This window comes from Salvelinus namaycush, chromosome 8 (genome assembly GCF_016432855.1).
Source record: "Salvelinus namaycush isolate Seneca chromosome 8, SaNama_1.0, whole genome shotgun sequence".
Classification (NCBI taxonomy): domain Eukaryota; kingdom Metazoa; phylum Chordata; class Actinopteri; order Salmoniformes; family Salmonidae; genus Salvelinus; species Salvelinus namaycush.
This window is the reverse complement of record NC_052314.1, coordinates 18,307,018-18,328,495: the sequence shown is the minus strand read 5'-3', so window position 1 is coordinate 18,328,495 and position 21,478 is coordinate 18,307,018. Positions and strand designations below refer to the sequence as shown.

The 21,478-nt window shown below is 43.7% G+C and overlaps 1 protein-coding gene across 5 annotated transcripts; it reads left to right on the top strand.

Annotated features, from left to right (window-relative positions):
* The first annotated feature begins 726 nt into the window (after nucleotides 1–726).
* LOC120052471 (ER degradation-enhancing alpha-mannosidase-like protein 3) lies at nucleotides 727–20,304 on the top strand. Of its 5 annotated transcripts, none has more exons than XM_038999404.1 (21): nucleotides 727–2,689; nucleotides 2,791–2,836; nucleotides 9,135–9,235; nucleotides 9,353–9,392; nucleotides 9,497–9,609; nucleotides 10,876–11,029; nucleotides 11,290–11,424; nucleotides 11,569–11,674; nucleotides 11,887–11,984; nucleotides 12,128–12,253; nucleotides 12,376–12,459; nucleotides 12,549–12,632; nucleotides 14,454–14,578; nucleotides 14,779–14,950; nucleotides 15,115–15,260; nucleotides 17,000–17,144; nucleotides 17,313–17,504; nucleotides 17,666–17,831; nucleotides 18,287–18,472; nucleotides 18,831–18,878; nucleotides 19,263–20,304. In XM_038999404.1, the coding sequence occupies exons 1-21, from the start codon at nucleotides 2,571–2,573 to the stop codon at nucleotides 19,550–19,552; spliced, it is 2,676 nt and encodes an 891-aa protein (XP_038855332.1). In that variant the 5' UTR covers nucleotides 727–2,570; the 3' UTR covers nucleotides 19,553–20,304. The 5 variants fall into 5 exon arrangements, with proteins under 5 accessions (XP_038855332.1, XP_038855329.1, XP_038855331.1 ...); XM_038999401.1 differs by having other exon boundaries at nucleotides 14,779–15,001; XM_038999403.1 differs by having other exon boundaries at nucleotides 11,569–11,707.
* The last annotated feature ends 1,174 nt before the right edge of the window (nucleotides 20,305–21,478 follow it).

Sequence of the window (21,478 nt, the reverse complement as noted above, 5' to 3'; positions counted from 1 at the left end):
CAATGGAACGCTGGGTTTGCCTTGCGTTGTAGTGTGGTCTGTATGGTGCATATGTTGGATTTTTCTAATTTATGCATCAAACTGTATGAGTAGAGAGCTTGACAGAAATGGTAGCAGTAGGTGAATGTTGAACTTTTGTTGCACTCATATCCAGATGATGCTGCATACCATTTTGCGCCATGTTGCTGTCAGTGTGATTGAGGCATTAAGTTGCTCCCAAGTGGCGCAGCGGTCTTGATCTCAGTGCTTGTGGCGTCACTACAGACACCCTGGTTCGAATCCAGCCTGTATCACAACTGGCCGTGATTGGGAGTCTGATAGGGCGGCAGCATCGTCTGGGTTTGGCTGGTGTAGGCTGTCATTGTAAATAAGAATTTGTTCTTCTATAACAAACGTAACATATTATATGAATTGTATTTCTCGGACACAGGTTTACTATGTTACGTCTAGTCTATGAGACCAGTCTGGTTCGCTAGGCTAGATGGGAAATTTAGTGAATATCAAAAATGGTGGAAGATTCACTCGGATGTCTGCCAAATATTCAAGGAACTAACAAATGTCAACCGTTATGTATGTTGCCATCTAATTTTATAAAGAATATTCTCCCCAAATGTATAACGACTGAAGTAGTGTAGATATGATAATACTGCATAACAAAACTACATTTAGGTGTTGGGCGGGGCAGAGGGGTGGATACCAAAACCTAACCGGATGCGGATGTTGACATTTATCTTCTAAACAGCACTACTCGCTTTTCTTTGACGGCCAGCTGGCGGCTGAAGGTCCATCATTAAAGCAACATAAAACTACCAAATATTTTCCTGTATAACAAGAAGAACAAATACACTAACTCAACGGCCGAAAGTGACCCGGCGCCTTTCCTACTTCGCTTGTTTTCGGACTGTCGTTTACCGGCCCAGCTGGGTAGCTAGCTACTGTAGCTGGCTATGCGCATCAAAAACTGGCTAACGAAAGAAGAGAGCTGTCTAAGGAGGAGGATATAACAACAGTCTATCTTGCTTCATGGATATAATCCTAATTGTTCCAGGAAAATACCGATAGCTAGCGCCATTAGCTAGCTGGCGCTTCTCTGTGGGGCTATTGTTTGTCGATAGCGACGGTAACGTTAAAGGTTATAGCCAGTTAACGTTACTGTTGTGATAATATATAGGAATTAACTAAATATATATATATATAATGATTAGCTAATTATTTGTTAGTCTAATCAGAAAGCGAGATCATTTACCTATTCAGCTTGCCAGTATTCCTGGCAGTAGGCTTTTATGGTAGCTGCTAACTCAAAAAGTCACGGGTGTCAAGAAACGTTAATAAGGAACGACAGTTTGTTTTGATTGGCTTGAGGAATAACGTTATTCTGTCAGTATTGAGTAATGTGATTGCCCGTTCGTTAGGAAACGTTAGACAGCGGGGATTAGCAGTATGTGAATCATGTTTTGTGTTGACTGAAGCTTTGCCAACGTGTTACACGCTGCTGTAGGTCCCGGTGTCGTGTGTGTCAGAGTGTGTGACCAGCAGGTGAACATGGTTCTAAGGAACTGGACTCTCAGTCAAGGAAGGAGCATGTGTTAACGGCTTGATAGAACTTTGCTGTCGTGGAAAAAGTACCCAATTGTCATACTTGAGTAAAGTAAGGATACCTTCATAGAAAATGACAGAGTAAAAGTTAGTCACCCAGCAAAATAATACTTGAGTTAGTCTAAATATTTGGTTTTAAATATACTTAAGAATCAAAAGTTAAAATATAAATCATTTCACGTTCCTTATAATAAGCAAACCAGACAGCACGATGTTATAGTTTTATTTTACGGATAGCGAGGGGCACACTAAACACTCCGACGTAATTTACAAACTTTGTGTTTAGTGAGTCTGCCAGATCAGAGGCAGTAGGGATGGCCAGGGATGTTCTCTTGATAAGTGTGTGAATTGGACACTTTTCCTGTCCTTTTGGGTGTCAGTGAAAATCTATGGAGTAAAAAGTACATTATTGTCTTTAGGAATGTAGTGAAGTAAAAAGTATTAATAGTAAAGTACAGATACCTCCCAAAACGAGTTAAGTACTTTACACCACCGGAGCTTGGTCTTCGATTATGAGACGCATCCTATGACAGATCACTATCAGTTTACATAATAGCTACAGCATTCCTGCAAATGGTCAAATATATAGATTGCTTGTTATGTTAGCCTGACTTTGGATTTTTGATACAGTTGTTTGTCCAACCCCTTGTCACACCTCAACCATAACTTGGATTTGTACTGTATGACATTGGAGAGGACAAGTGAGTCATAGATGGTGTCTAAATTGGCATCAACAAGCTGATTAGTAACAGTATTGTGGGCCTTATAAACAGCACTGCCTCAATGTGGTATTGGGATGCATTCATTAACCATTGGACCAGACAGTAACTGGGCCTGAAGTATTTTCTGGTTCTGAATATGTGCACATAAGATCTGAGTGTGGTTGTGTTTATCAGAGACTTTTGGTGTCTAGGCCTATATTAATGTGATGATAGGTTATAGTTGTACTTGACTGAGAGAGCTAGGTTGTAGCTATGTGGACGGTGTTCTGGTTTCACCCTGCAACAATGTCGACCCTATTGTTGCTGCTATTGCTGAGCAACTTATGCAGGCTGGGACAGTCTATGTCACGAGAGGAGAAGCTCAAGCTGAGGTGAGTAAGAAAGATGCCTGGTCCTGGGCTAGATGTGTGGCAAGTTCAGACTAAAATAGTTTGAGCTAAACTGACTTGTTCTTTCTTTGTTTCCCGTCAAGGAACCAAGTGGTTGAGATGTTTGACCATGCTTATTCCAATTATATGGTAAGTCTCGTCACCACCTGCCCTCTTCACATAACTGGGAGAGTGGTTTAGCAACAATCTAATAATGCAAAACATTTTAGATGTTCTGTTGAGATGTACTGGTACTCATTTTTTTTTTTTTTTCACCTTTATTTAACCAGGTAGGCTAGTTGAGAACAAGTTCTCATTTGCAACTGCGACCTGGCCAAGATAAAGCATAGCAGTTTGACACATACAACAACACAGAGTTACACATGGAATAAACAAACATACGGTCAATAATACAGTAGAAAACAAAAAGTCTATAATACAGCATGTGCAAATGAGGTAAGATAAGAGAGTTAAGGAAATAAATAGGCCATGGTGGCGAAGTAATTGCAATATAGCAATTAAACACTGGAATGGTAGATGTGCAGAAGATGAATGTGCAAGTAGATATACGGGTGTGCAAAGGAGCAAGATAGATAAATAAATAAATACAGTATGGGGATGAGGTAGTTCGATGGGCTGTTTACAGATTGGCTATGTACAGGTGCAGTGATCTGCGAGCTGCTCTGACAGCTGGTGCTTAAAGCTAGTGAGGGAGATATGAGTCTCCAGCTTCAGTGATTTTTGCAGTTCGTTCCCGTCATTGGCAGCAGAGAACTGGAAGGAAAGGCGGCCAAAGTAGGAATTGGCTTTAGGGGTGACCAGTGAGATATACCTGCTGGAGCGCGTGCTACGAGTTGGTGCTGCTATGGTGACCAGTGAGCTGAGGTAAGGCGGGGCTTTACCTAGCAGAGACTAGTAGATGACCTGGAGCCTGTGGGTTTGGTGACGAGAGTGAAGCGAGGGCCAGCCAACGAGAGCGTACAGGTCGCAGTGGTGGGTAGTGTATGGGGCTTTGGTGACAAAACGGATGGCACTGTGATAGACTGCATCCAATTTGTAGTGTTGGAGGCTATTTTGTAAATGACATCGCCAAAGTCGAGGATTGGTAGGATGGTCAGTTTTACGAGGGTATGTTTGGCAGCATGAGTGAAGGATGCTTTGTTGCGAAATAGGAAGCCGATTCTAGATTTAATTTTGAATTGCAGATGCTTAATGTGAGTCTGGAAGGAGAGTTTACAGTCTAACCAGACACCTACGTATTTGTAGTTGTCCACATATTCTAAGTCAGAACCGTCCAGAGTAGTGATGCTGGACGGGCGGGCAGGTGCGGGCAGTGATCGGTTGAACAGCATGCATTTAGTTTTACTTGCATTTAAGAGCAGTTGGAGGCCACGGAAGGAGAGTTGTATGGCATTGAAGCTCGTCTGGAGGTTAGCTTCTTGAGCCTATGGGGGGTGCTATTTCGATCTTGGAAAAATTGGTCCCCAAATTAAACTGCCTCGTACTCAATTCTTGCTCGTACAATATGCATATTATTATTACTATTGGATAGAAAACACTCTCTAGTTTCTAAAACCGTTTGAATTATGTCTCTGAGTGAAACAGAACTCATTCTGCAGCACTTTTCCTGCCAGGGAGTGAGATTTCTGAAATCGTGGTCCCTGTTCCCAGGTCAGTTTAAGTCCCTGTGAACGCTGTGGGGCTACAAACACTGCATACGCCTTCCTCTAGATGTCAGTAAGTGGTGACAATTTGAATGGAGTCGATTGCGCAATCTGGGACCTTATATAAGATCCTGGAGCGGAAGTACCTTTCTTTTCAACCGTGCGCCTGACGCACAATGGACGTCGGACTGGCCTCCTTCCAAGCTTTGGTTTAGCCAGTTCTATATCTCCGGTCATGTTTTTATTCGTTATAGTTGTTAAAGACATCATAAGGTAGTTAATTTAAACCGACTTATAGCAGTTTATAGCAGTTTATTGCGATTTTCTGGCATTTCTTTGTGACGCACTTTCAAGAGTTGGACACTTTTCCGGTACATGCCGAACGTTAGTGGCCATTTCGACAGGACAAGAGGACATCTTTCGACCAAAAGACGATGGTTCTGGACAAAGGACACCTTTCCCAAGATTCTGATGGGAGTTCATCTAAAAGTAAGAACTATTTATGCTGATAAATCGTTGTTCTGTTGAAAAATGTTAAATGCATAAGCCGCCATTAATTTTTGGGTAGCTTCGCTTTAGCGCACCCTGTATTGCGCAGTAAGGTTAATTTTAAAAATGTAATTCAGCGATTGCATTAAGAATTAATTTGTCTTTCAATTGCTGTCCAACCTGTATTTTTTTTAGTCAAGTTTATGAATAGTTTTCGATAAAAATAGGTGTCTTTCCAAGATGGCGCCGGACAGATTGCTTGAGTAGTTGGACACTATTTTCATTATATAAGCACGATTTGTGCCGCTAAATATGCACATTTTCGAACAAACTCTATATGTATTGTGTAATATGATGTTACAGGACTGTCATCTGAAGAATTCTGAGAAGGTTAGTGAAAAAATTAATATATTTTGGTGGTGATAACGTTATCGCTCTTTTTGCCTTGAATCAATGCTGGGGTGATGTTTGCACATGTGGTATGCTAATATAACGATATATTGTGTTTTTGCTGTAAAACACTTAGAAAATCTGAAATATTGTCTGGATTCACAAGATCTGTGTCTTTCAATTGCTGTACGCTGTGTATTTTTAAGAAATGTTTTATGATGAGTAATTAGGTAATACACGTTGCTCTCTGTAGTTATTCTAGTCGAGTTGTGATGGTGGCTGCAATGGTAAACTATGATTTATACCTGAAATATGCACATTTTTCTAACAAAACATATGCAATACAATAAATATGTTATCAGACTGTCATCTGATGAAGTTTCTTCTTGGTTAGTGGCTATTTATATCTTTATTTGGTCGAATTGGTGATAGCTACTGATGGAGTGAAAAAATGGTGGAGTAAGAAAAACGGTGTCTTTTGCTAACGTGGTTAGCTAATAGATTTACATATTGTGTCTTCCCTGTAAAACATTTTAAAAATCAGAAATGGTGGCTGGATTCACAAGAAGTGTATCTTTCATCTGGTGTCTTGGACTTGTGATTTAATGATATTTAGATGCTAGTATTTACTTGTGACGCTATGCTAGGCTATGCTAGTAGCTTTTCTACTGATGGGGGTGCTCCCGGATCCGGGTTTGGGAGGTGTTAGAGGTTAACACAGTGTCCAACGTAGAGGTGGATCAGAGAATCACCAGCAGCAAGAGCGACATCATTGATGTATACAGAGAAGAGAGTCGGCCCGAGAATTGAACCCTGTGGCACCCCCATAGAGACTGCCAGAGGTCCGGACTAGAGGTCGGCCGATTAATCGGAATGGCCGATTAATTAGGGACCGATTTCAAGTTTTCATAACAATCGGTAATCGGTATTTTTGGACACTGATTGTGGCCTTTTTTATATTTTTATTTTTATACACCTTTATTTAACTAGGCAAGTCAGTTAAGAACACATTATTATTTTCAGTGACGGCCTAGGAACGGTGGGTTAACTGCCTTGTTCAGGGGCAGAACGACAGATTTTTACCTTGTCAGCTCGGGGATTCGTTTTTGCATCATTCCGGTTACTAGTCCAACGCTCTAGCCACCTGCCTTACATTGCACTCCACGAGGAGCCTGCGTGGCAGGCTGACTACCTGTTACGCGAGGGCAGCAAGAAGCCAAGGTAAGTTGCTAGCTAGCATTAAACTTATCTTATATAAAACAATCAATCTTAACATAATCACTAGTTAACTACACATGGTCTGATGATATTACTAGTTTATCTAGCTTGTCCTGCGTTGCATATAATTGATGCGGTGCCTGTTATTTTCTCATCGAATCACAGCCTACTTCGCCAAACGGGTGATGATTTAACTAGCGCATTTCGCGAAAAAAGCACTGTCGTTGCACCAATGTGTACCTAACCATAACATCAATGCCTCAATGCCTTTCTTTAAAATCAATACACAAGTATGTATTTTTAAACCTGCATATTTAGTTAATTTTGCATGTTAAAAACGTAACACTAGGGGGCGACATTTTCGTTTTTGGCTAAAAAACGTACCCATTTGTAACTGCCTATTTCTCAGCCCCCGAAACTAGAATATGCATATAAGTGTCAGATTAGAATAGAAAACACTCTGAAGTTTCCAAAACTGTAAATTTTTTGTCTGTGAGTTAAACAGAACTGATATTGCAGGCTAAAACCTGGGGAAAATCCAATCAGGAAGTGATCCTGTTTTTGAAACCTCTCTGTTCCTAAGCATCCCTGTTGCCCATTTGAAAGGGATATCAACCAGACTTCTTTTTCTATGGCTTCCCTGAGGTGTCAACACCTCCTCACCGCTGCAGATGATTGCTGCCGCCCTCTTCCTTTGGGCCGCCTGGAGCCACTGCCAGAACTACACCTGCATGACTGCCTACCTGGTGGCCTAAAGAGACTGAGGTTTATTTAACTATGCCTTTAGACATAGTTTCAGGCTTTTATTTTGAAGAATGAGCGTGAAAGGGCACATTGCGTAAGTGGATAGGTGGGGGCTCTCAGAGTGGCGGCCATTGTTCCTCCCTGTCCTTGTGAAAAGCCAACTGTCCCGGTTGATATATTATCGAATAGATATTTGAAAAACACCCTGAAGATGGATTATAAAAAACGTTTGACATGTTTCTGTGGACATTATGGATATAATTTGGGATTTTTTTCGGCGTTGTCGCGAGTGCTCTTTCCGGTGGATTCCTGGGCATAACGCATCAAACTAACGGAGGTATTTGTATATAAAAAATATCTTTATGGAACAAAAGGAACATTTGTTGTCTAACTGGGAGTCTCGTGAGTGAAAACATCCAAAGATTATCAAAGGTAAACGATTAATTTGATTGCTTTTCTGATTTTCGTGACCAAGTTACCTGATGCTAGGTGTACTTATTGTTTTGTCGAGCGATCGATAAACTTACACAAACGCTTGTATTGCTTTCGCTGTAAAGCATAATTTCAAAATCTGAGACGACAGATGGATTAACAAAAGGCTAAGCTGTGTTTTGCAATATTGCACTTGTGATTTCATGAAATTATATTATATACCTGTGGCGCTAGGCTAGGCTATGCTAGTCAGCGTTTCTGATGACAATTATCCCGGATCCGGGATGGGTGGTTCAGAAAGGTTAACATGAATTTCTTTTAACTAGGGAAATTGTGTCACTTCTCTTGCGTTCCGTGCAAGCAGTCAGGGTATATGCAGCAGTTTGAGCCGCCTGGCTCGTTATCGAACTGTGTGAAGACCATTTCTTCCTAACAAAGACCGTAATTAATTTGCCAGATATTTACGTAATTATGACATAACATTGAAGGTTGTGCAATGTAACAGCAATAATTAGACTTAGGGTTGCTACCCGTTCAATAAAATACGGAACGATTCCATATTTCACTGAAAGAATAAACGTTTTGCTTTCGAAATGATAGTTTCCGGATTTGACCATATTAATGATCTAAGGCTCGTATTTCTGTGTGTTATTATATTATAATTAAGTCTATAATTTGATAGAGCAGTCTGACTGAGCGGTGGTAGGCAGCAGCATGCTCGTAAGCATTCATTCAAACTGCACTTTCCTCCGTTTGCCAGCAGCTTTTCGCAATTTTTGAAGCACAGCACTGTTTGACTTCAAGCCTATCAACTCCTGAGATTAGGCTGGCAATACTATAGTGCCTATAAGAACATCCAATAGTCAAAGGTATATGAAATACAAATGGTATAGAGAGAAATAGTCCTATAATAACTACAACCTAAAACTTCTTAACTGGGAATATTGAAGACTCATGTTAAAAGGAACCACCAGCTTTCATATGTTCTCATGTTCTGAACAAGGAACTTAAAAGTTAGCTTTTTTACATGGCACATATTGCACTTTTACTTTCTTCTCCAACACTGTGTTTTTGCATTATTTCGTTATTTATGTTTCGTTATTTATTTGAGATTAAATAGATTTTTATTTATCTATTATATTAAGTTAAAATAAGTGTTCATTCAGTATTGTTGTAATTGTCATTATTACAAATATATATATATCGTCTGATTAATCGGTATCGGCCCTCCAATAATCGGTATCGGCGTTGAAAAATCATAATTGGTCGACTTCTACACACTACCATTGATCTTTATTGGGCTCCCGAGTGGCGCAGTGGTCTAACACACTGCATCTCAGTGCACTGCAGTACCTGGTTCGAATCCAGGCTGCATCACATCCGGCTGTGATTGGGAGACGTCCAGGTTTGGCCGGGGTAGGCAGTAAAATAAGAAATTGTTCTTAACTGACTTGCCTAGTTAAATAAAGGTTAAATATGAAAAAATATATATTATTGGTTGTGTTCTCCAGGACCATGCGTACCCAGCAGATGAGCTGATGCCTCTGACGTGTCGGGGGAGGGTGCGTGGGCTGGAGCCCAGTCGGGGAGACGTGGACGACGCACTGGGGAAGTGAGTGCCTGGAGACACAGTCCTGCTGGCATTGGAATACTCTAACTCTCTGTTGATATCTTCTAGCCATAAGGGACTATAATTGATGCTGATTGATTTGTCTTTGTGTGTTTTAAGGTTCTCTCTCACCCTCATCGATACCTTGGACACTCTAGTGGTAGGTTTCATCTTTAGTTTGTTTTACCAACCTCCTTAGTTGGATTTGTTGAACCTCTGGGTAGACAATGATTTTCATATATTTAATTCTGTATTTACTTCCAGCTCTTAAACAAGACGACAGAGTTTGAAGAAGCAGTGCGGAGAGTGTTGACAGATGTGCGACTGGACAATGACATCGTGGTGTCTGTCTTTGAGACCAACATCCGTGTGCTGGGGTAAGAAAAAACTTGAAGCCAGTTATTGAGGGGATGGAAATGTTATTCTTCTTTTTTTTACCCAGGCAAGTCAATGAAAAACAATCTTATTTACAATAGCCTGGCAAGAAGCTTCCTGTGAAGATGGGGGCTGGGATAAAAAATAAAACGATGTAAGACAAAACAGACGACACAGACAGAAGACACTGGCAACAGCACAAATACAACAGCAAACGAACTGTGTATGTGTGATGGAACATTGCTGCAGGGACTTGCTTTCATTCAGCCACAAGCATTCGTGAGGACGGGCACTGATGTTGGGCGATTAGGCCTGGCGTGCAGTCGGCGTTCCAATTCACACCAGAGGTGTTCAATGGGGTTGCGGTCAGGGCGCTGTGCAGGCCATTCAAGTTCTTCCACACCGATCTCAACAAACCATTTCTGTATGGACCTCGCTTTGTGCACAGGTGTAATGTCATGCTGAAACAGGAAAGGGCCTTCCCCAAACTGTTGCCACTTAAGGTGGAAGCACAGAATCATGTACAATGTAATTGTATGCTGTAGTGTTAAGATTTAACTTCACTGGACCTAAGGGGCCTAGACCGAACCATGAAAAACAGCCCCAGACCATTATTCCTCCTCCACCAAACTTTACAGTTCGCACTATGCAATCGGGCAGGTAGCGTGCTCCTGGCATCCGCCAAAACCAGATTCGTCCATCAGACTGCCAGATGGTAAAGGGTGATTCATCACTCCAGGGAATGCGTTTCCACCGCTCCAGAGTCCAATGACTGCAAGCTTTACACCACTCCAGCCGACGCTTGGCATTGCACATGGTGACATTAGCACTGAGTGAGGCTGCTCGGCCATGGTTGCCCATTTCATGAAGCTCCTGATGAACAGTTCTTGTGCTGACGTTGCTTCCAGAGGCAATTTGGAACTCGGTAGTGAGTGTTGCAACCGAGGACAGGCGATTTCGCGGCTGAGCCGTTGTTGCTCCTAGACATTTCCACTTCAGAATAACAGCACTTACCGTTGACCAGGGCAGCTCTAGCAGGGCAGAATTTTTTTGGAAAGGTGACATCCTATGACAGTGCCACGTTGAAAGTCAGTGAGCTCTTCAGTAAGAACATTCTACTGCCAATGTTTGTCAATGGAGATTGCATGGCTGTGTGCTATTTTATACACTTGTCAGCAATGGGTGTGGTTGAAATAGCCGAATCCACTAATTTGAAGGGTTGTCGTCATACTATTGTGTGACCGTTGTGACTTTCCTCATGTTTCCAGAGGGCTGCTAGGGGGCCACTCCATGGCGGTGATGCTGAAGGATACAGGGTATCACATGCAGTGGTACCAGGATGAGCTGCTCCACATGGCCAAAGACGTGGGTCTCAGACTCCTGCCTGCCTTCAACACCAGCAGTGGCCTGCCTTACCCCAGGGTGAGCCCTCAGACTATACATGAGGCCACGGCTGTTGGGATATGTCCTGACCATACACACGCATTTGTGTACACACGCAGCCCTCTCCGATTATGACTGCATAATTGTATTATCTGCTTCAGTGCTCTGCATACAGCTGCTACAGTTTTCTGCAGCCAGGTTTTCTATGGCTGTATAGTTCACCTGAACAATGTCTTTGGACACAGCTGTGGATTTGAGTCTATGACCAATATATTGAGCCTTTTTATTCCACTCAACAGGTAAACTTGAAGCATGGCATCAGGGGTCCTGAGAGTCGGACGGGGACAGAGACGGACACCTGCACAGCTTGTGCTGGCACAATTATCCTGGAGTTCGCTGCCTTGAGTCGCTTCACTGGGGACCCTGTGTTTGAGGTAAAAATAGACAATCATCTCTCTTACTTTAAACCTTGTTCAGATCAGGACTAATACTAGTAGACAGCACTACTAGACCTTCATTGTTGATTATCATAGATGCCAGTGTGTCTGAATGATATTGATTCATTGTATTCTACACAGGTCCATGCACGGAGAGCACTCGACTTCCTGTGGGAGAAGAGGCAGAGGAATAGCAACCTGGTGGGAACAACCATCAACATCCACTCAGGAGAGTGGGTCCGCAGGGGTGAGAGAGGGAACCAGTCCCGGGCCATAACTGGTATCTACTGTATTATAAAGGAGGATTTCCTTTGATTTATCCAGAGACGGACAATGTATTAGGTGTGATAGAAGTGAAATGGAAAGGCGGTAGGAGCTGATGTTCTGTACTTGTAGAAAAAAGACATGAGTGTGTTTCTGCAGTATGAAACGGTACACTGTTGTGTTGTATTGTTCCAGACAGCGGAGTGGGAGCAGGGATTGACTCGTATTATGAGTACCTGCTGAAGGCCTATATTCTCCTGGGAGATGACCTGTTTCTGCAGCGCTTCAACATTGTGAGTGACCTCACACACTGTAACCTTACTCTGGCTTGGATAATGGAATGCTTTTATGCCCTTATTGTTCAATCCACACAAAGTATGCTGTTAAAGATTCTCATCCTTAGCTTCTCAAATGTTCTCATTATTTGTGTTTCCAGCACTATGCGTCTATAATGAAGTACATCAGCCAGCCTCCTCTCCTGCTGGACGTTCACATCCACAAGCCTCTGCTGCCTGCTCGCACCTGGATGGACTCCCTCCTGGCCTTCTTCCCTGGGCTGCAGGTGACTGGCGTCACTAACAGACCAGCTGCCTAAGCAGGGGTTTTAGTACATAGACCTGGTGCTGAGATTAGGGAGACAAATTAAGACTTTTACTCTCCTAACATTGTTAATGAATCCCCCAGGTGTTGAAGGGAGATATCCGGCCGGCCATTGAGACCCATGAGATGCTGTATCAAGTCACCAAGAAACACAACTTCCTCCCAGAGGTAAGCTCTCTTTTATGCTCCCTCTCCACCTCTTTCTTTGTTCTCACTCAGGCTGTAACCTTTAACACCCCTCTCTATGTCTTCCCCAGGCATTCACCACTGATTTCAGGGTACATTGGGCTCAGCATCCACTAAGACCTGAGTTTGCAGAGAGCACCTATTTCCTATACAAGGTAAGGACTGTGGAGACATGCAGTCTAGAAGTTGACATAACGATACATACTTCACTTTTTCCACATTTTGGTACGTTACAACCTTATTCTAAAATCGATTAAATTAAATGTTTTCCTCATCAATTTACACACAATACCCCATAATGACAATGCGAAAACTGGTTGTTTGAAATTGTTGATCATTTATTAAAAAAATATATTAAAAAAATACCTTATTTACATCCTTTACGTCCTGTTTCCATTGATCATCCTTGATGTTTCTACAACTTGATTGGAGTCCACCTGTGATAAATTCAATTGATTGGGCGTGATTTGGAAAGGCACACACCTGTCTATATAAGGTCCCACAGTTGGCAGTACATTTCAGATCATAAACCAAGCCATGAAGTCAAAGGAATTGTCCGTAGAGCTCTGAGACAGGATTGTGTTGAGGCAGATCTGGGGAAGGGTACCAAAAATGTCTGCAGCTTTGAAGGTTCCCAAGAACACAGTGGCCTCCACCATTCTTAAATGGAAGAAGTTTTGGAACCACCAAGACTCTTCCTAGAGCTGGCTGCCCAAACTGAGCAATTGCGGGAGAAAGTTCTTGGTCAGGGAGGTCACAAAGAACCCGATGGTCACTCTGAAAGAGCTCCAGAGTTCCTCTGTGGAGATGGAACCTTCCAGAAGGACAACCATCTCAGCATCACTCCACCAATCAGGCCTTTATGGTAGAGTGGCCAGATGGAAGCCACTCCTCAGTAAAAGGCACATGACCGCCTGCTTGGAGTTTGCCAAAAGGCACCTAAAGACTCTCAGACCATGAGAAACAAGATTCTCTGGTCTGATGAAACCAAGCTTGAAATCATTGGCCTGAATGCCAAGTGTCACATCTGGAGGAAACCTGGCACCATCCCTACGGTGAAGCATGGTAGCCGTATCATGCTGTGGGGATGTTTTTCAGGGACTGGGAGACTAGTCAGGATCGAGGGAAAGATGAACGGATCAAAGTACAGAGAGAGGTCCTTGATGAAAACCTGTTCCAGAGCACTCAGGACCTCAGACTGGGGTGAAGGTTCACCTTCCAACAGGACAACGACCCTAAGCACACAGCCAAGACAACGCAGGAGTGGCTTCGGGACAAGTCTCTGAATATCCTTGAGTGGCCCAGCCAGAGCCCGGACTTGAACCCGATCGAGCATCTCTGGAGAGACATGAAAATAGCTGTGTAGTGACGCTCCCCATCCGACCTGACAGAGATTGAGAGAATCTGCAGAGAAGAATAGTTTCTTACCCGGGGCTCCCGAGTGGCGCAGTGGTCTAAGGCACTGCATCTCAGTGCTTGAGGTGTCACTACAGACACCCTGGTTTGAATCCAGGCTGTATCACAACCGGCCGAGTCCCATAGGGAGGCGCACAATTGGCCCAGCCGTAGGCCGTCATTGTAAATAAGAGTTTGTTCTTGACTGACTTGCCTAGTTAAATAAATAAAACGTTTTTTAAAATACCCAAGAAGACTCGAGGTTATAATCGCTGCCAAAGGTGCTTCAACAAACTGCTGAGTAAAGGGGCTGAATACTTATGTAAATGTGGTATTTCCAGTTTTTAGAAACCTGTTTTTTTTTTTTACTTTGTCAACATAGGGTATTGTGTGTAGACTGATGAGGGGGGGTGGGACAATTTAATCCATTTTAGAATAAGGCTGTAACGTAACAAAATGTGGAAAAAGTCGAGGGGTCTGAATACTTTCCGAATGCACTGTACATTTGATCTTAGTGGCCTTCCTTATTGCCTAATTCAGTAGTACAGTGTCTAACCCTGGTCCCACTGAACCCCCTCTAGGCTACCAAAGACCCCTACTACCTGGAGGTAGGCCGCACGGTGCTGGACAACCTGAACCGATTTGCCCGGGTCCCCTGTGGCTTTGCTGCCATGAAGGACGTTCGCACCGGGAGCCACGAGGACCGGTGAGAGCCCAGACCCAGGGGAATACCCCGGGGACGGGGAGGGATTTAATGATGGGCGGTTAAGAGGTGGATGGTTTTAGTGGCTGAGCAACAGTGTGCCAGCCATGTAGTTCAATCAAAATAGTTTGTGGTGTCTGCTCTGTTGGCCTGCTGCCCCAAATATCACTAATCCTCTCTCTTCCTAACTCCTCCCCTCTCAGAATGGACTCTTTCTTCTTGGCAGAGATGTTCAAGTACCTGTTCCTTCTGTTTGCGGAAGAGGAAGATCTGACGTTTAATGTTGAGGATTATATCTTCACCACCGAGGCACACCTTCTGCCCCTGTCCCTGTCCACTGCTCCTCACGCCCCCTCTCCTCCCGCCAACACCACGGTACAGGCTCCATCTCTGCCTCATCTCTCCGCCTATGTCAAATCTCTTTGGGTGGGTGTAGTAAGATCACCTGCTGTGATCAGCTAGAATTCTAATGATAGTACATCTAATAATATTCACATGATACAGTTAGTCATGTTTGTTCTCTCCCCCTCTTGTCTTAGTCAGAGGAGGAGTTGGATGACTCTAACTTTGATTGGACCTGCCCCAACACACGCCTCCTTTTCCCCGACCCCGCCTTTCCACGGAACCTCCGAGATCCAATCAGGAGTGCTGTGGACAAGAGTTGTCCCCGTCCTGCCATTCACCGGTAAGGGACATTTATACATACACCCCCCCTATGTATTTATTTGGACAGTGAAGCTAAAACTACAATTTAGCTCTATACTCCAGCATTTTGTATTTGAGATCAAATGTTTTATGAGACGACAGTACCGAATGTATTGTTTTATTCGATTTTTTTCTTCTTACATATCTGTTTGACCATTTATTAATGAATGCACTTTATGTACACTATATATACAAAAGTATGTAGAAACCTCTTTCAAATTAGTGGATTCGGCTAAAATTTCAGCCACACCCGTTGTTGACGTGTATAAAATTGATCACTTAGCCATGCAATCTCCATAGACAAACATTGGCAGTAGAATGACCTTACTGAAGAGCTCAGTGACTTTCAACCATCATAGGATGCCACCTTTCCAACAAGTCAGTTCATCAAATTTCTGCCCTGCTAGAGCTGCCCTGGTCAACTGTAAGTGCTGTTATTGTGAAGTGGAAACTTCTAGGAGCAACAACGGCTCAGCCGCGAAGTGCTAGGCCACACAAGCTCTTTGAATGGGGAGCGCCGAGTGCTGAAGTGCGTAGCTTCTGGAAGCAATGTCAGCACAAGAACGGTTCATCGGGAGCTTCATGAAATGGGATTCCATGGCCGAGCAGCCGCACACAAGCATAAAAATCACCATGCACAATGCCAAGCTGGAGTGGTGTGAATCTTGCTGTCATTGGACTCTGGACCAGTGGAAACATGTTCTCTTTGGGCTTGGCCCCTTAGTTCCAGTGAAGGGAAATCTTAACGCTATAGCATACAATGACATTCTAGACGATTCTGTGCTTCCAACTTTGTGGCAACAGTTTGGGGAAGGCCCTTTCCTGTTTCAGCATGACAATGCCCTTGCACACAAAGCAAGGTCCATACAGAAATCGGTGTGGAAGAACTTGACTGGCTGCACAGAGCCCTGACCTCAACCCCATCGAACACCTTTGGGATTAATTGGAACACTGAATGCAAGCCAGGCCTAATCGCCCAACATCAGTGCCCAACCTCACTATTGCTCTTGTGGCTGAATGAAAGCAAGTCCCTGCAGCAATGTTCCAACATCCACATCCAGTGGAAAGCCTTCCCAGAAGAGTGGAGGCTGTTATAGCAGCAAAGGGGGGACCAACTCCATATTAATGCCCATGATTTTGGAATGAGATGTTTGACGAGCAGGTGTCCAAATACCTTCGGTCATGTAGTGTGTTTAGTCTCCCCATTTTGAAGGTGTCATAAGAATTTGGACAAATTCACTCATAGTGTATTACATTTAGTAAAAAATTTAGTATTTGGTCCCATATTCTTAGCATGCAGTGACTATATCAAGCGTGCGACTCTACAAACTTTGTTTTTGTTGTGTTTCAGGTTATTTTGTGCCCAATAGAAATTAATGGTAAATAATGTGTTCACAGTGCAGTGCACAATGCAGTCACTAGCATTTTGAGGGGATATGATATTTATGCCTCTAACTTTCCCACTCATCATTATTCACGATTCATTCATGATTATCTATAATCATGGTACTACCCACATGAATGTAGAAGTGTTCAGAAACATATTATATTCTTAGAATAAATGCTGGAGTATAGAGCCAAATTACGTTTTAGCTTCACTGTCCAAATATATACATAGGGGAGTATATGTCTAATGTGAGGAATCATGTTAAACAGAATATTGTTCCTGTCACAACCATACTGAATGTGAACTTTGATGCCTTCCACCCTCTCATCCAGTGAGCCGGGGATGGGTCGCCCACCTCTGAGGGCTCAGGACTTCATGGCCAACAACCCCGATCACCTGGAGCTGCTGAGGAGGATGGGAGTCAGCCTTATACACCTTAAAGACGGCAGAGTGCAGCTGGTCCAACACGCTACACAGGTAAATTATTAATTCACAGGACAAGCCGGGAGAGTTTGAATGATATCATAAGACCACTGCCAACCCCCATATGAGTTACTGAGTCTCTTCCCCTACTCTATCTACTGCCCTCTCCTCTCTTTCTCCATCTCCTTTCCTCTCTCTCCCCTTCCCTCGGTCTCTCTCTAGGCGGTCAGTGCTGTGGCAGCAGAGGACGGCATGCGCTTCATGCAGGAGATGATGGAGCTGTCCAGCCAGCAGCAGAAGGAGCAGCTCCCTCCGCGCGCTGTGCAGATAGTCTCCCACCCCTTCTTCGGCAGAGTGGTGCTGACTTCTGGCCCAGCGCAGTTTGGCACAGACCTTTCCAAGAGCATCACGGGGGTGAGTGTTTCTTCAGTGTGCCAATTTCTAATGGATGGACACCTTTGCTTGTTGGTTTTTCCTGTCTTGTCCCTAGGTGCCAGATGTTCTCTATTTTCGGCGTTCTGAGTGATGTTTGAACAAGTCCATCCCCCCCCCCCCTTCTCTCCGTCTGTCTGTAGGTTCGTGGGTTTGTGACAGTGGCTGAACCCTACAGTGGCTGTGCGGAACTGAGCAACGCTGCCTTTGTACAGGGCCGCATTGCTCTGCTGCAGCGGGGCCAATGTATGTTTGCTGAGAAGGCCAGACACATCATGAAGGCTGGGGCCATCGGAGGCATCGTCATCGGTGAGGAGGACCAACTGACACAAGATCTCAATTTTAATGAATCTACTTCAAGAAGGCTGCACTAACTATAATCATACTTCTAACCTTTATAAATGTTCATAGCACCTTCAGAATGTTTTATATAACCTTTAATAAACTGATGCATTACTATTTATAAACTGGGTGGTTCGAGCCCTGAATGCTGATTGACTGACAGCCGTGGTATATCAGACCGTATACCACGGGAATGACAAAACATTTATTTTTACAGCTCTAATTACCTTGGTAACCAGTTTTTATAATAGCAATAAGGCACCTTGGAGGTTTGTGGTATATGGCCAATATACCATGTCTAAGGGTGTGCCTAAGAACAGCCCTTAGCCTTGGTATATTGGCCATATATCACACATCCTTGTGCCTCATTGCTTAATTATAGTATCCTGTTTAACCTGGCTAATTACCCTCCTCCTCCACAGATGACAACGAGGGTAGCAGCAGTGACACTGCTCCCCTCTTCCAGATGGCCGGCGACGGCCGCAACACAGACGACGTCACTTTGCCCCTCCTCTTCCTCTTCTACAAGGAAGGCAACATCCTGTTGGAGGCTCTCAAGGAGTACAGGGAGGTGGAGGTGCTGCTGAGCGACAAGGCCAGAGACAGAGGTTAGATCCACTGGAGAGGGCAGTTGGACATTAGTGACTAAACAAAGACAGGACAGTGTCTTTCCAGCATATGGATAGCTTTGTGGTATTTCAGCTGATTTTAGGGACTATATTTGATTCTGTAAAGATCTCAAAATGGCCAGTATTTCAGGGTTTAGTGGTGAACCAAAATAGTGGGCCTGTGGCCACTTTACAGTACTAGCCTTAGTGGAGGTAGGGGATGGTAAGCACCCAGTTTGATGTGTGATACAGGAAACGGCTCCCTTCTTTCCATTTTCCTTCCTCCTCTCCTTCCCTGTGGTGGACTGTAACAGTGTAACTTTCCTCTTTCTTTTCCCTTCACCCTTTGGTTTAGCAGCCTCTATATTCAAAGGTAAACCTCTCCCTGGCATCCTGCTGGAAAGCAGTAAGTATTGCCCTCATCTCTTTCTTCTCCTCCATTATTCTGTGTGTGGTAGAGCAGCTCAGTGCAGGTTAGTCTTGTGTGTATATAGCTGGCCATGTCAGAACCCCTCAGAAGAATATTACTGTTGGTCTGTTCTGCACATGACTCGTCAGTACCATTCTATTTATTGTTCGCTGCCTCTTGTAAACCGCAACACTGCCCTGTTTCTGTCTGGGAATGACTGATAGGTGCTTGTGTAAGATGTACATACATAGTGAGTAGGAAACGGTGTATGGCTGTGTATGTATTGTAGGATACTAGGGAACTATATGGATGACTGTGCAGGACACAGCTCATATATTGTGGTTGAAAATGGACTGAGCTCACCCCTCTGTCCTTCTTCAGGGATGGATGTTCAGGAGGAGAAGGAAGATTGTTCAACAGACCAAACTTCACCTGTCCCTGCAGCAACTCTCGACCAGTCACACGTGAGGACTATGGAGCAGGATGAATCAGCTCCCCACAATGAGGAAGTGACTCCTGAGGAAGATGTGGGACCTGCCATTAAGAGGAACCCTGAGCCAGAGGAGGAGCCTGAGGTTGACAAGGACTCTAGCAGAAAATCAGTGGAAGCCATGATGGCTGATTGGCGAGAGGACTTAGAAGCGTTTCAGCAGATGGAGGATGAGCTTTGACAACTTCCACAGTTCCCCCTCCTCCGGTCTGTCCCAGCCACCGTACTGGCCTGGGGTCAGTGGACTGTGCCTCCATAAAGGATAAGGTTTTAATGGGGAGATGTTTTGATAAGGAACGGTTACCAGGGTGGAATACAGTGACTTCTATAGCCCAGATATCTACTGTCTGGCAGTATGAACCCCTGATTAACTCTCACTATTTTCTGGTCTTGTCTTATTTTCACACATTGTCTTCCTCCAGATGCTTTTCTAGGTCACTGACATGTGGGAGCAGATTCCAAATGCTGGTTGAATTATAATCCACTGGTTGATTGGTTTATTTAACTGTAATGATTAATTGATAAGTTGTTGGAACATTTACTATTTTATTTTGTGGGCCTAATTTGTGGGGTCAATATTAAGCTACCTGACTGTGAGGGACTGCAGTGGCAAGCAGTCTATAAAAGGCTGGTGCTGAGAATCACTTGGCACTCTCCAGGAAGAGACGAAGTTATATGTGACTAAATATGTATTTGTCAGTTATTTCCACGATGGTTTGAAATACAGTGCTCCTTTGCTCAGGTTCTGGTCGGTATGAGAGATACCGGGTACTGGCTACCCAAGAGGGCAGACATTACCACCAGCTGGCCAGCAGAGGGGATCCTTGTTTGAGACCTCATACTGGTCTGACTGGAACTTGATGACATACTGGAAGACCAAGGAAACAAAAAAGCCAACAACATAATGAACTTTAATTAAATTGATAAGGAAATTGAAAAGTGTGTTGTCATCTGTCTCAAAAACATAATGTGTTTGTTTTATAGGCGTTAGGATTATTAGACTAGAGGTTTCTCTTGGTTTTAGACTATTAAGCTACATGGCTGGACATTAGTGGAACCATACAGTCCACTCTCTTTTTGTTGATATTCAGAGCAGTATTACCATAGTCTGGTAATAACCTTAAATAACCTGTCCTTCAATTGTCTGGTAAATAACCTAAAATAACCTCTCCTTCAGTTTGAGATTTAAAAGGGAATAGAGACATTAAACACCATTTTAATTCACATGCGCCGAATACAACTGGTGTAGACTTTACAGTGAAATTCTTGCTTACAAACCTTTCCCAACGATGCAGAGTTTAAAAAAAAATGTAATAGTAACTAACACGAGGAATAAAATACACAAGATTGGAGATATGTACAGGGAGTACCAGTACCAGATCAATGTGCATAGAGGTACTTGAGGTAGGTACTGTATGTTCATGAAGGCAGGGTAAAGTGACTAGGCATCCAGATAGATGATGATTATAATAGGAGTAAAATAAAGAACAGAGTAGCCGCAGCAAATGAGTGTAAAAGTGTGTGTATTGTTTGAATTTGTGTGGGAGTGTCAATGTAGTGTGTGTGAGTGAGCATGTATATGGTGTGTGTATATAAAGTCTAGTGAGTGTGTGTAGGGTCAGTGCAGGTAGTTTGAGTACCATTGATTAACTATTTAGCAGTCTGGCTATTTGGCAGTCTTATGGCCCGTTGGTCCAAGAGTCAATGCTCCGGTACTGTTTTCCGGATGGTAGCAGAGTGAACAGTCTGTGGCTGGAGTCTGGCAATTTTTCAGGCCTTTCTCTGACACCGCCTGATATGGAGGTCATGGATGGCAGGAAGCTCGGCCCCAGTGATGTACTGGGCTGTCCGCACCACCCTTTGTAGCTCTCCCACCTTTGTAGCTCTTTGCGGTCAAGATGCCCTTGATGATGCAGCTGTATAACTTTTTGAGGATCTGCGGGCCCATGCCAAATATTTTCAGCCTCCTGAAGGGAAAGGGCGCTGCCGTGCCCTCTTCAACTGTGCAGGTGTGTGTGTGGACCATGTTAAGTTCTTAGTGATGTGGACGCCAAGGAACTTAAAGCTCTCAACCCAATCCACAACAGCCCTGTCGATTGTAGATGGG

Bases quoted from the DNA above. Each gene is read 5' to 3' on its own strand.
- LOC120052471 (XM_038999400.1), top strand. From the start codon at position 2,571: ATGTGGACGGTGTTCTGGTTTCACCCTGCAACAATGTCGACCCTATTG. The intron at 11,425-11,568 runs GTAAAAATAGAC...TATTCTACACAG, and splicing joins CTGGGGACCCTGTGTTTGAG to GTCCATGCACGGAGAGCACT. The intron at 12,633-14,453 runs GTAAGGACTGTG...AACCCCCTCTAG, and splicing joins GCACCTATTTCCTATACAAG to GCTACCAAAGACCCCTACTA.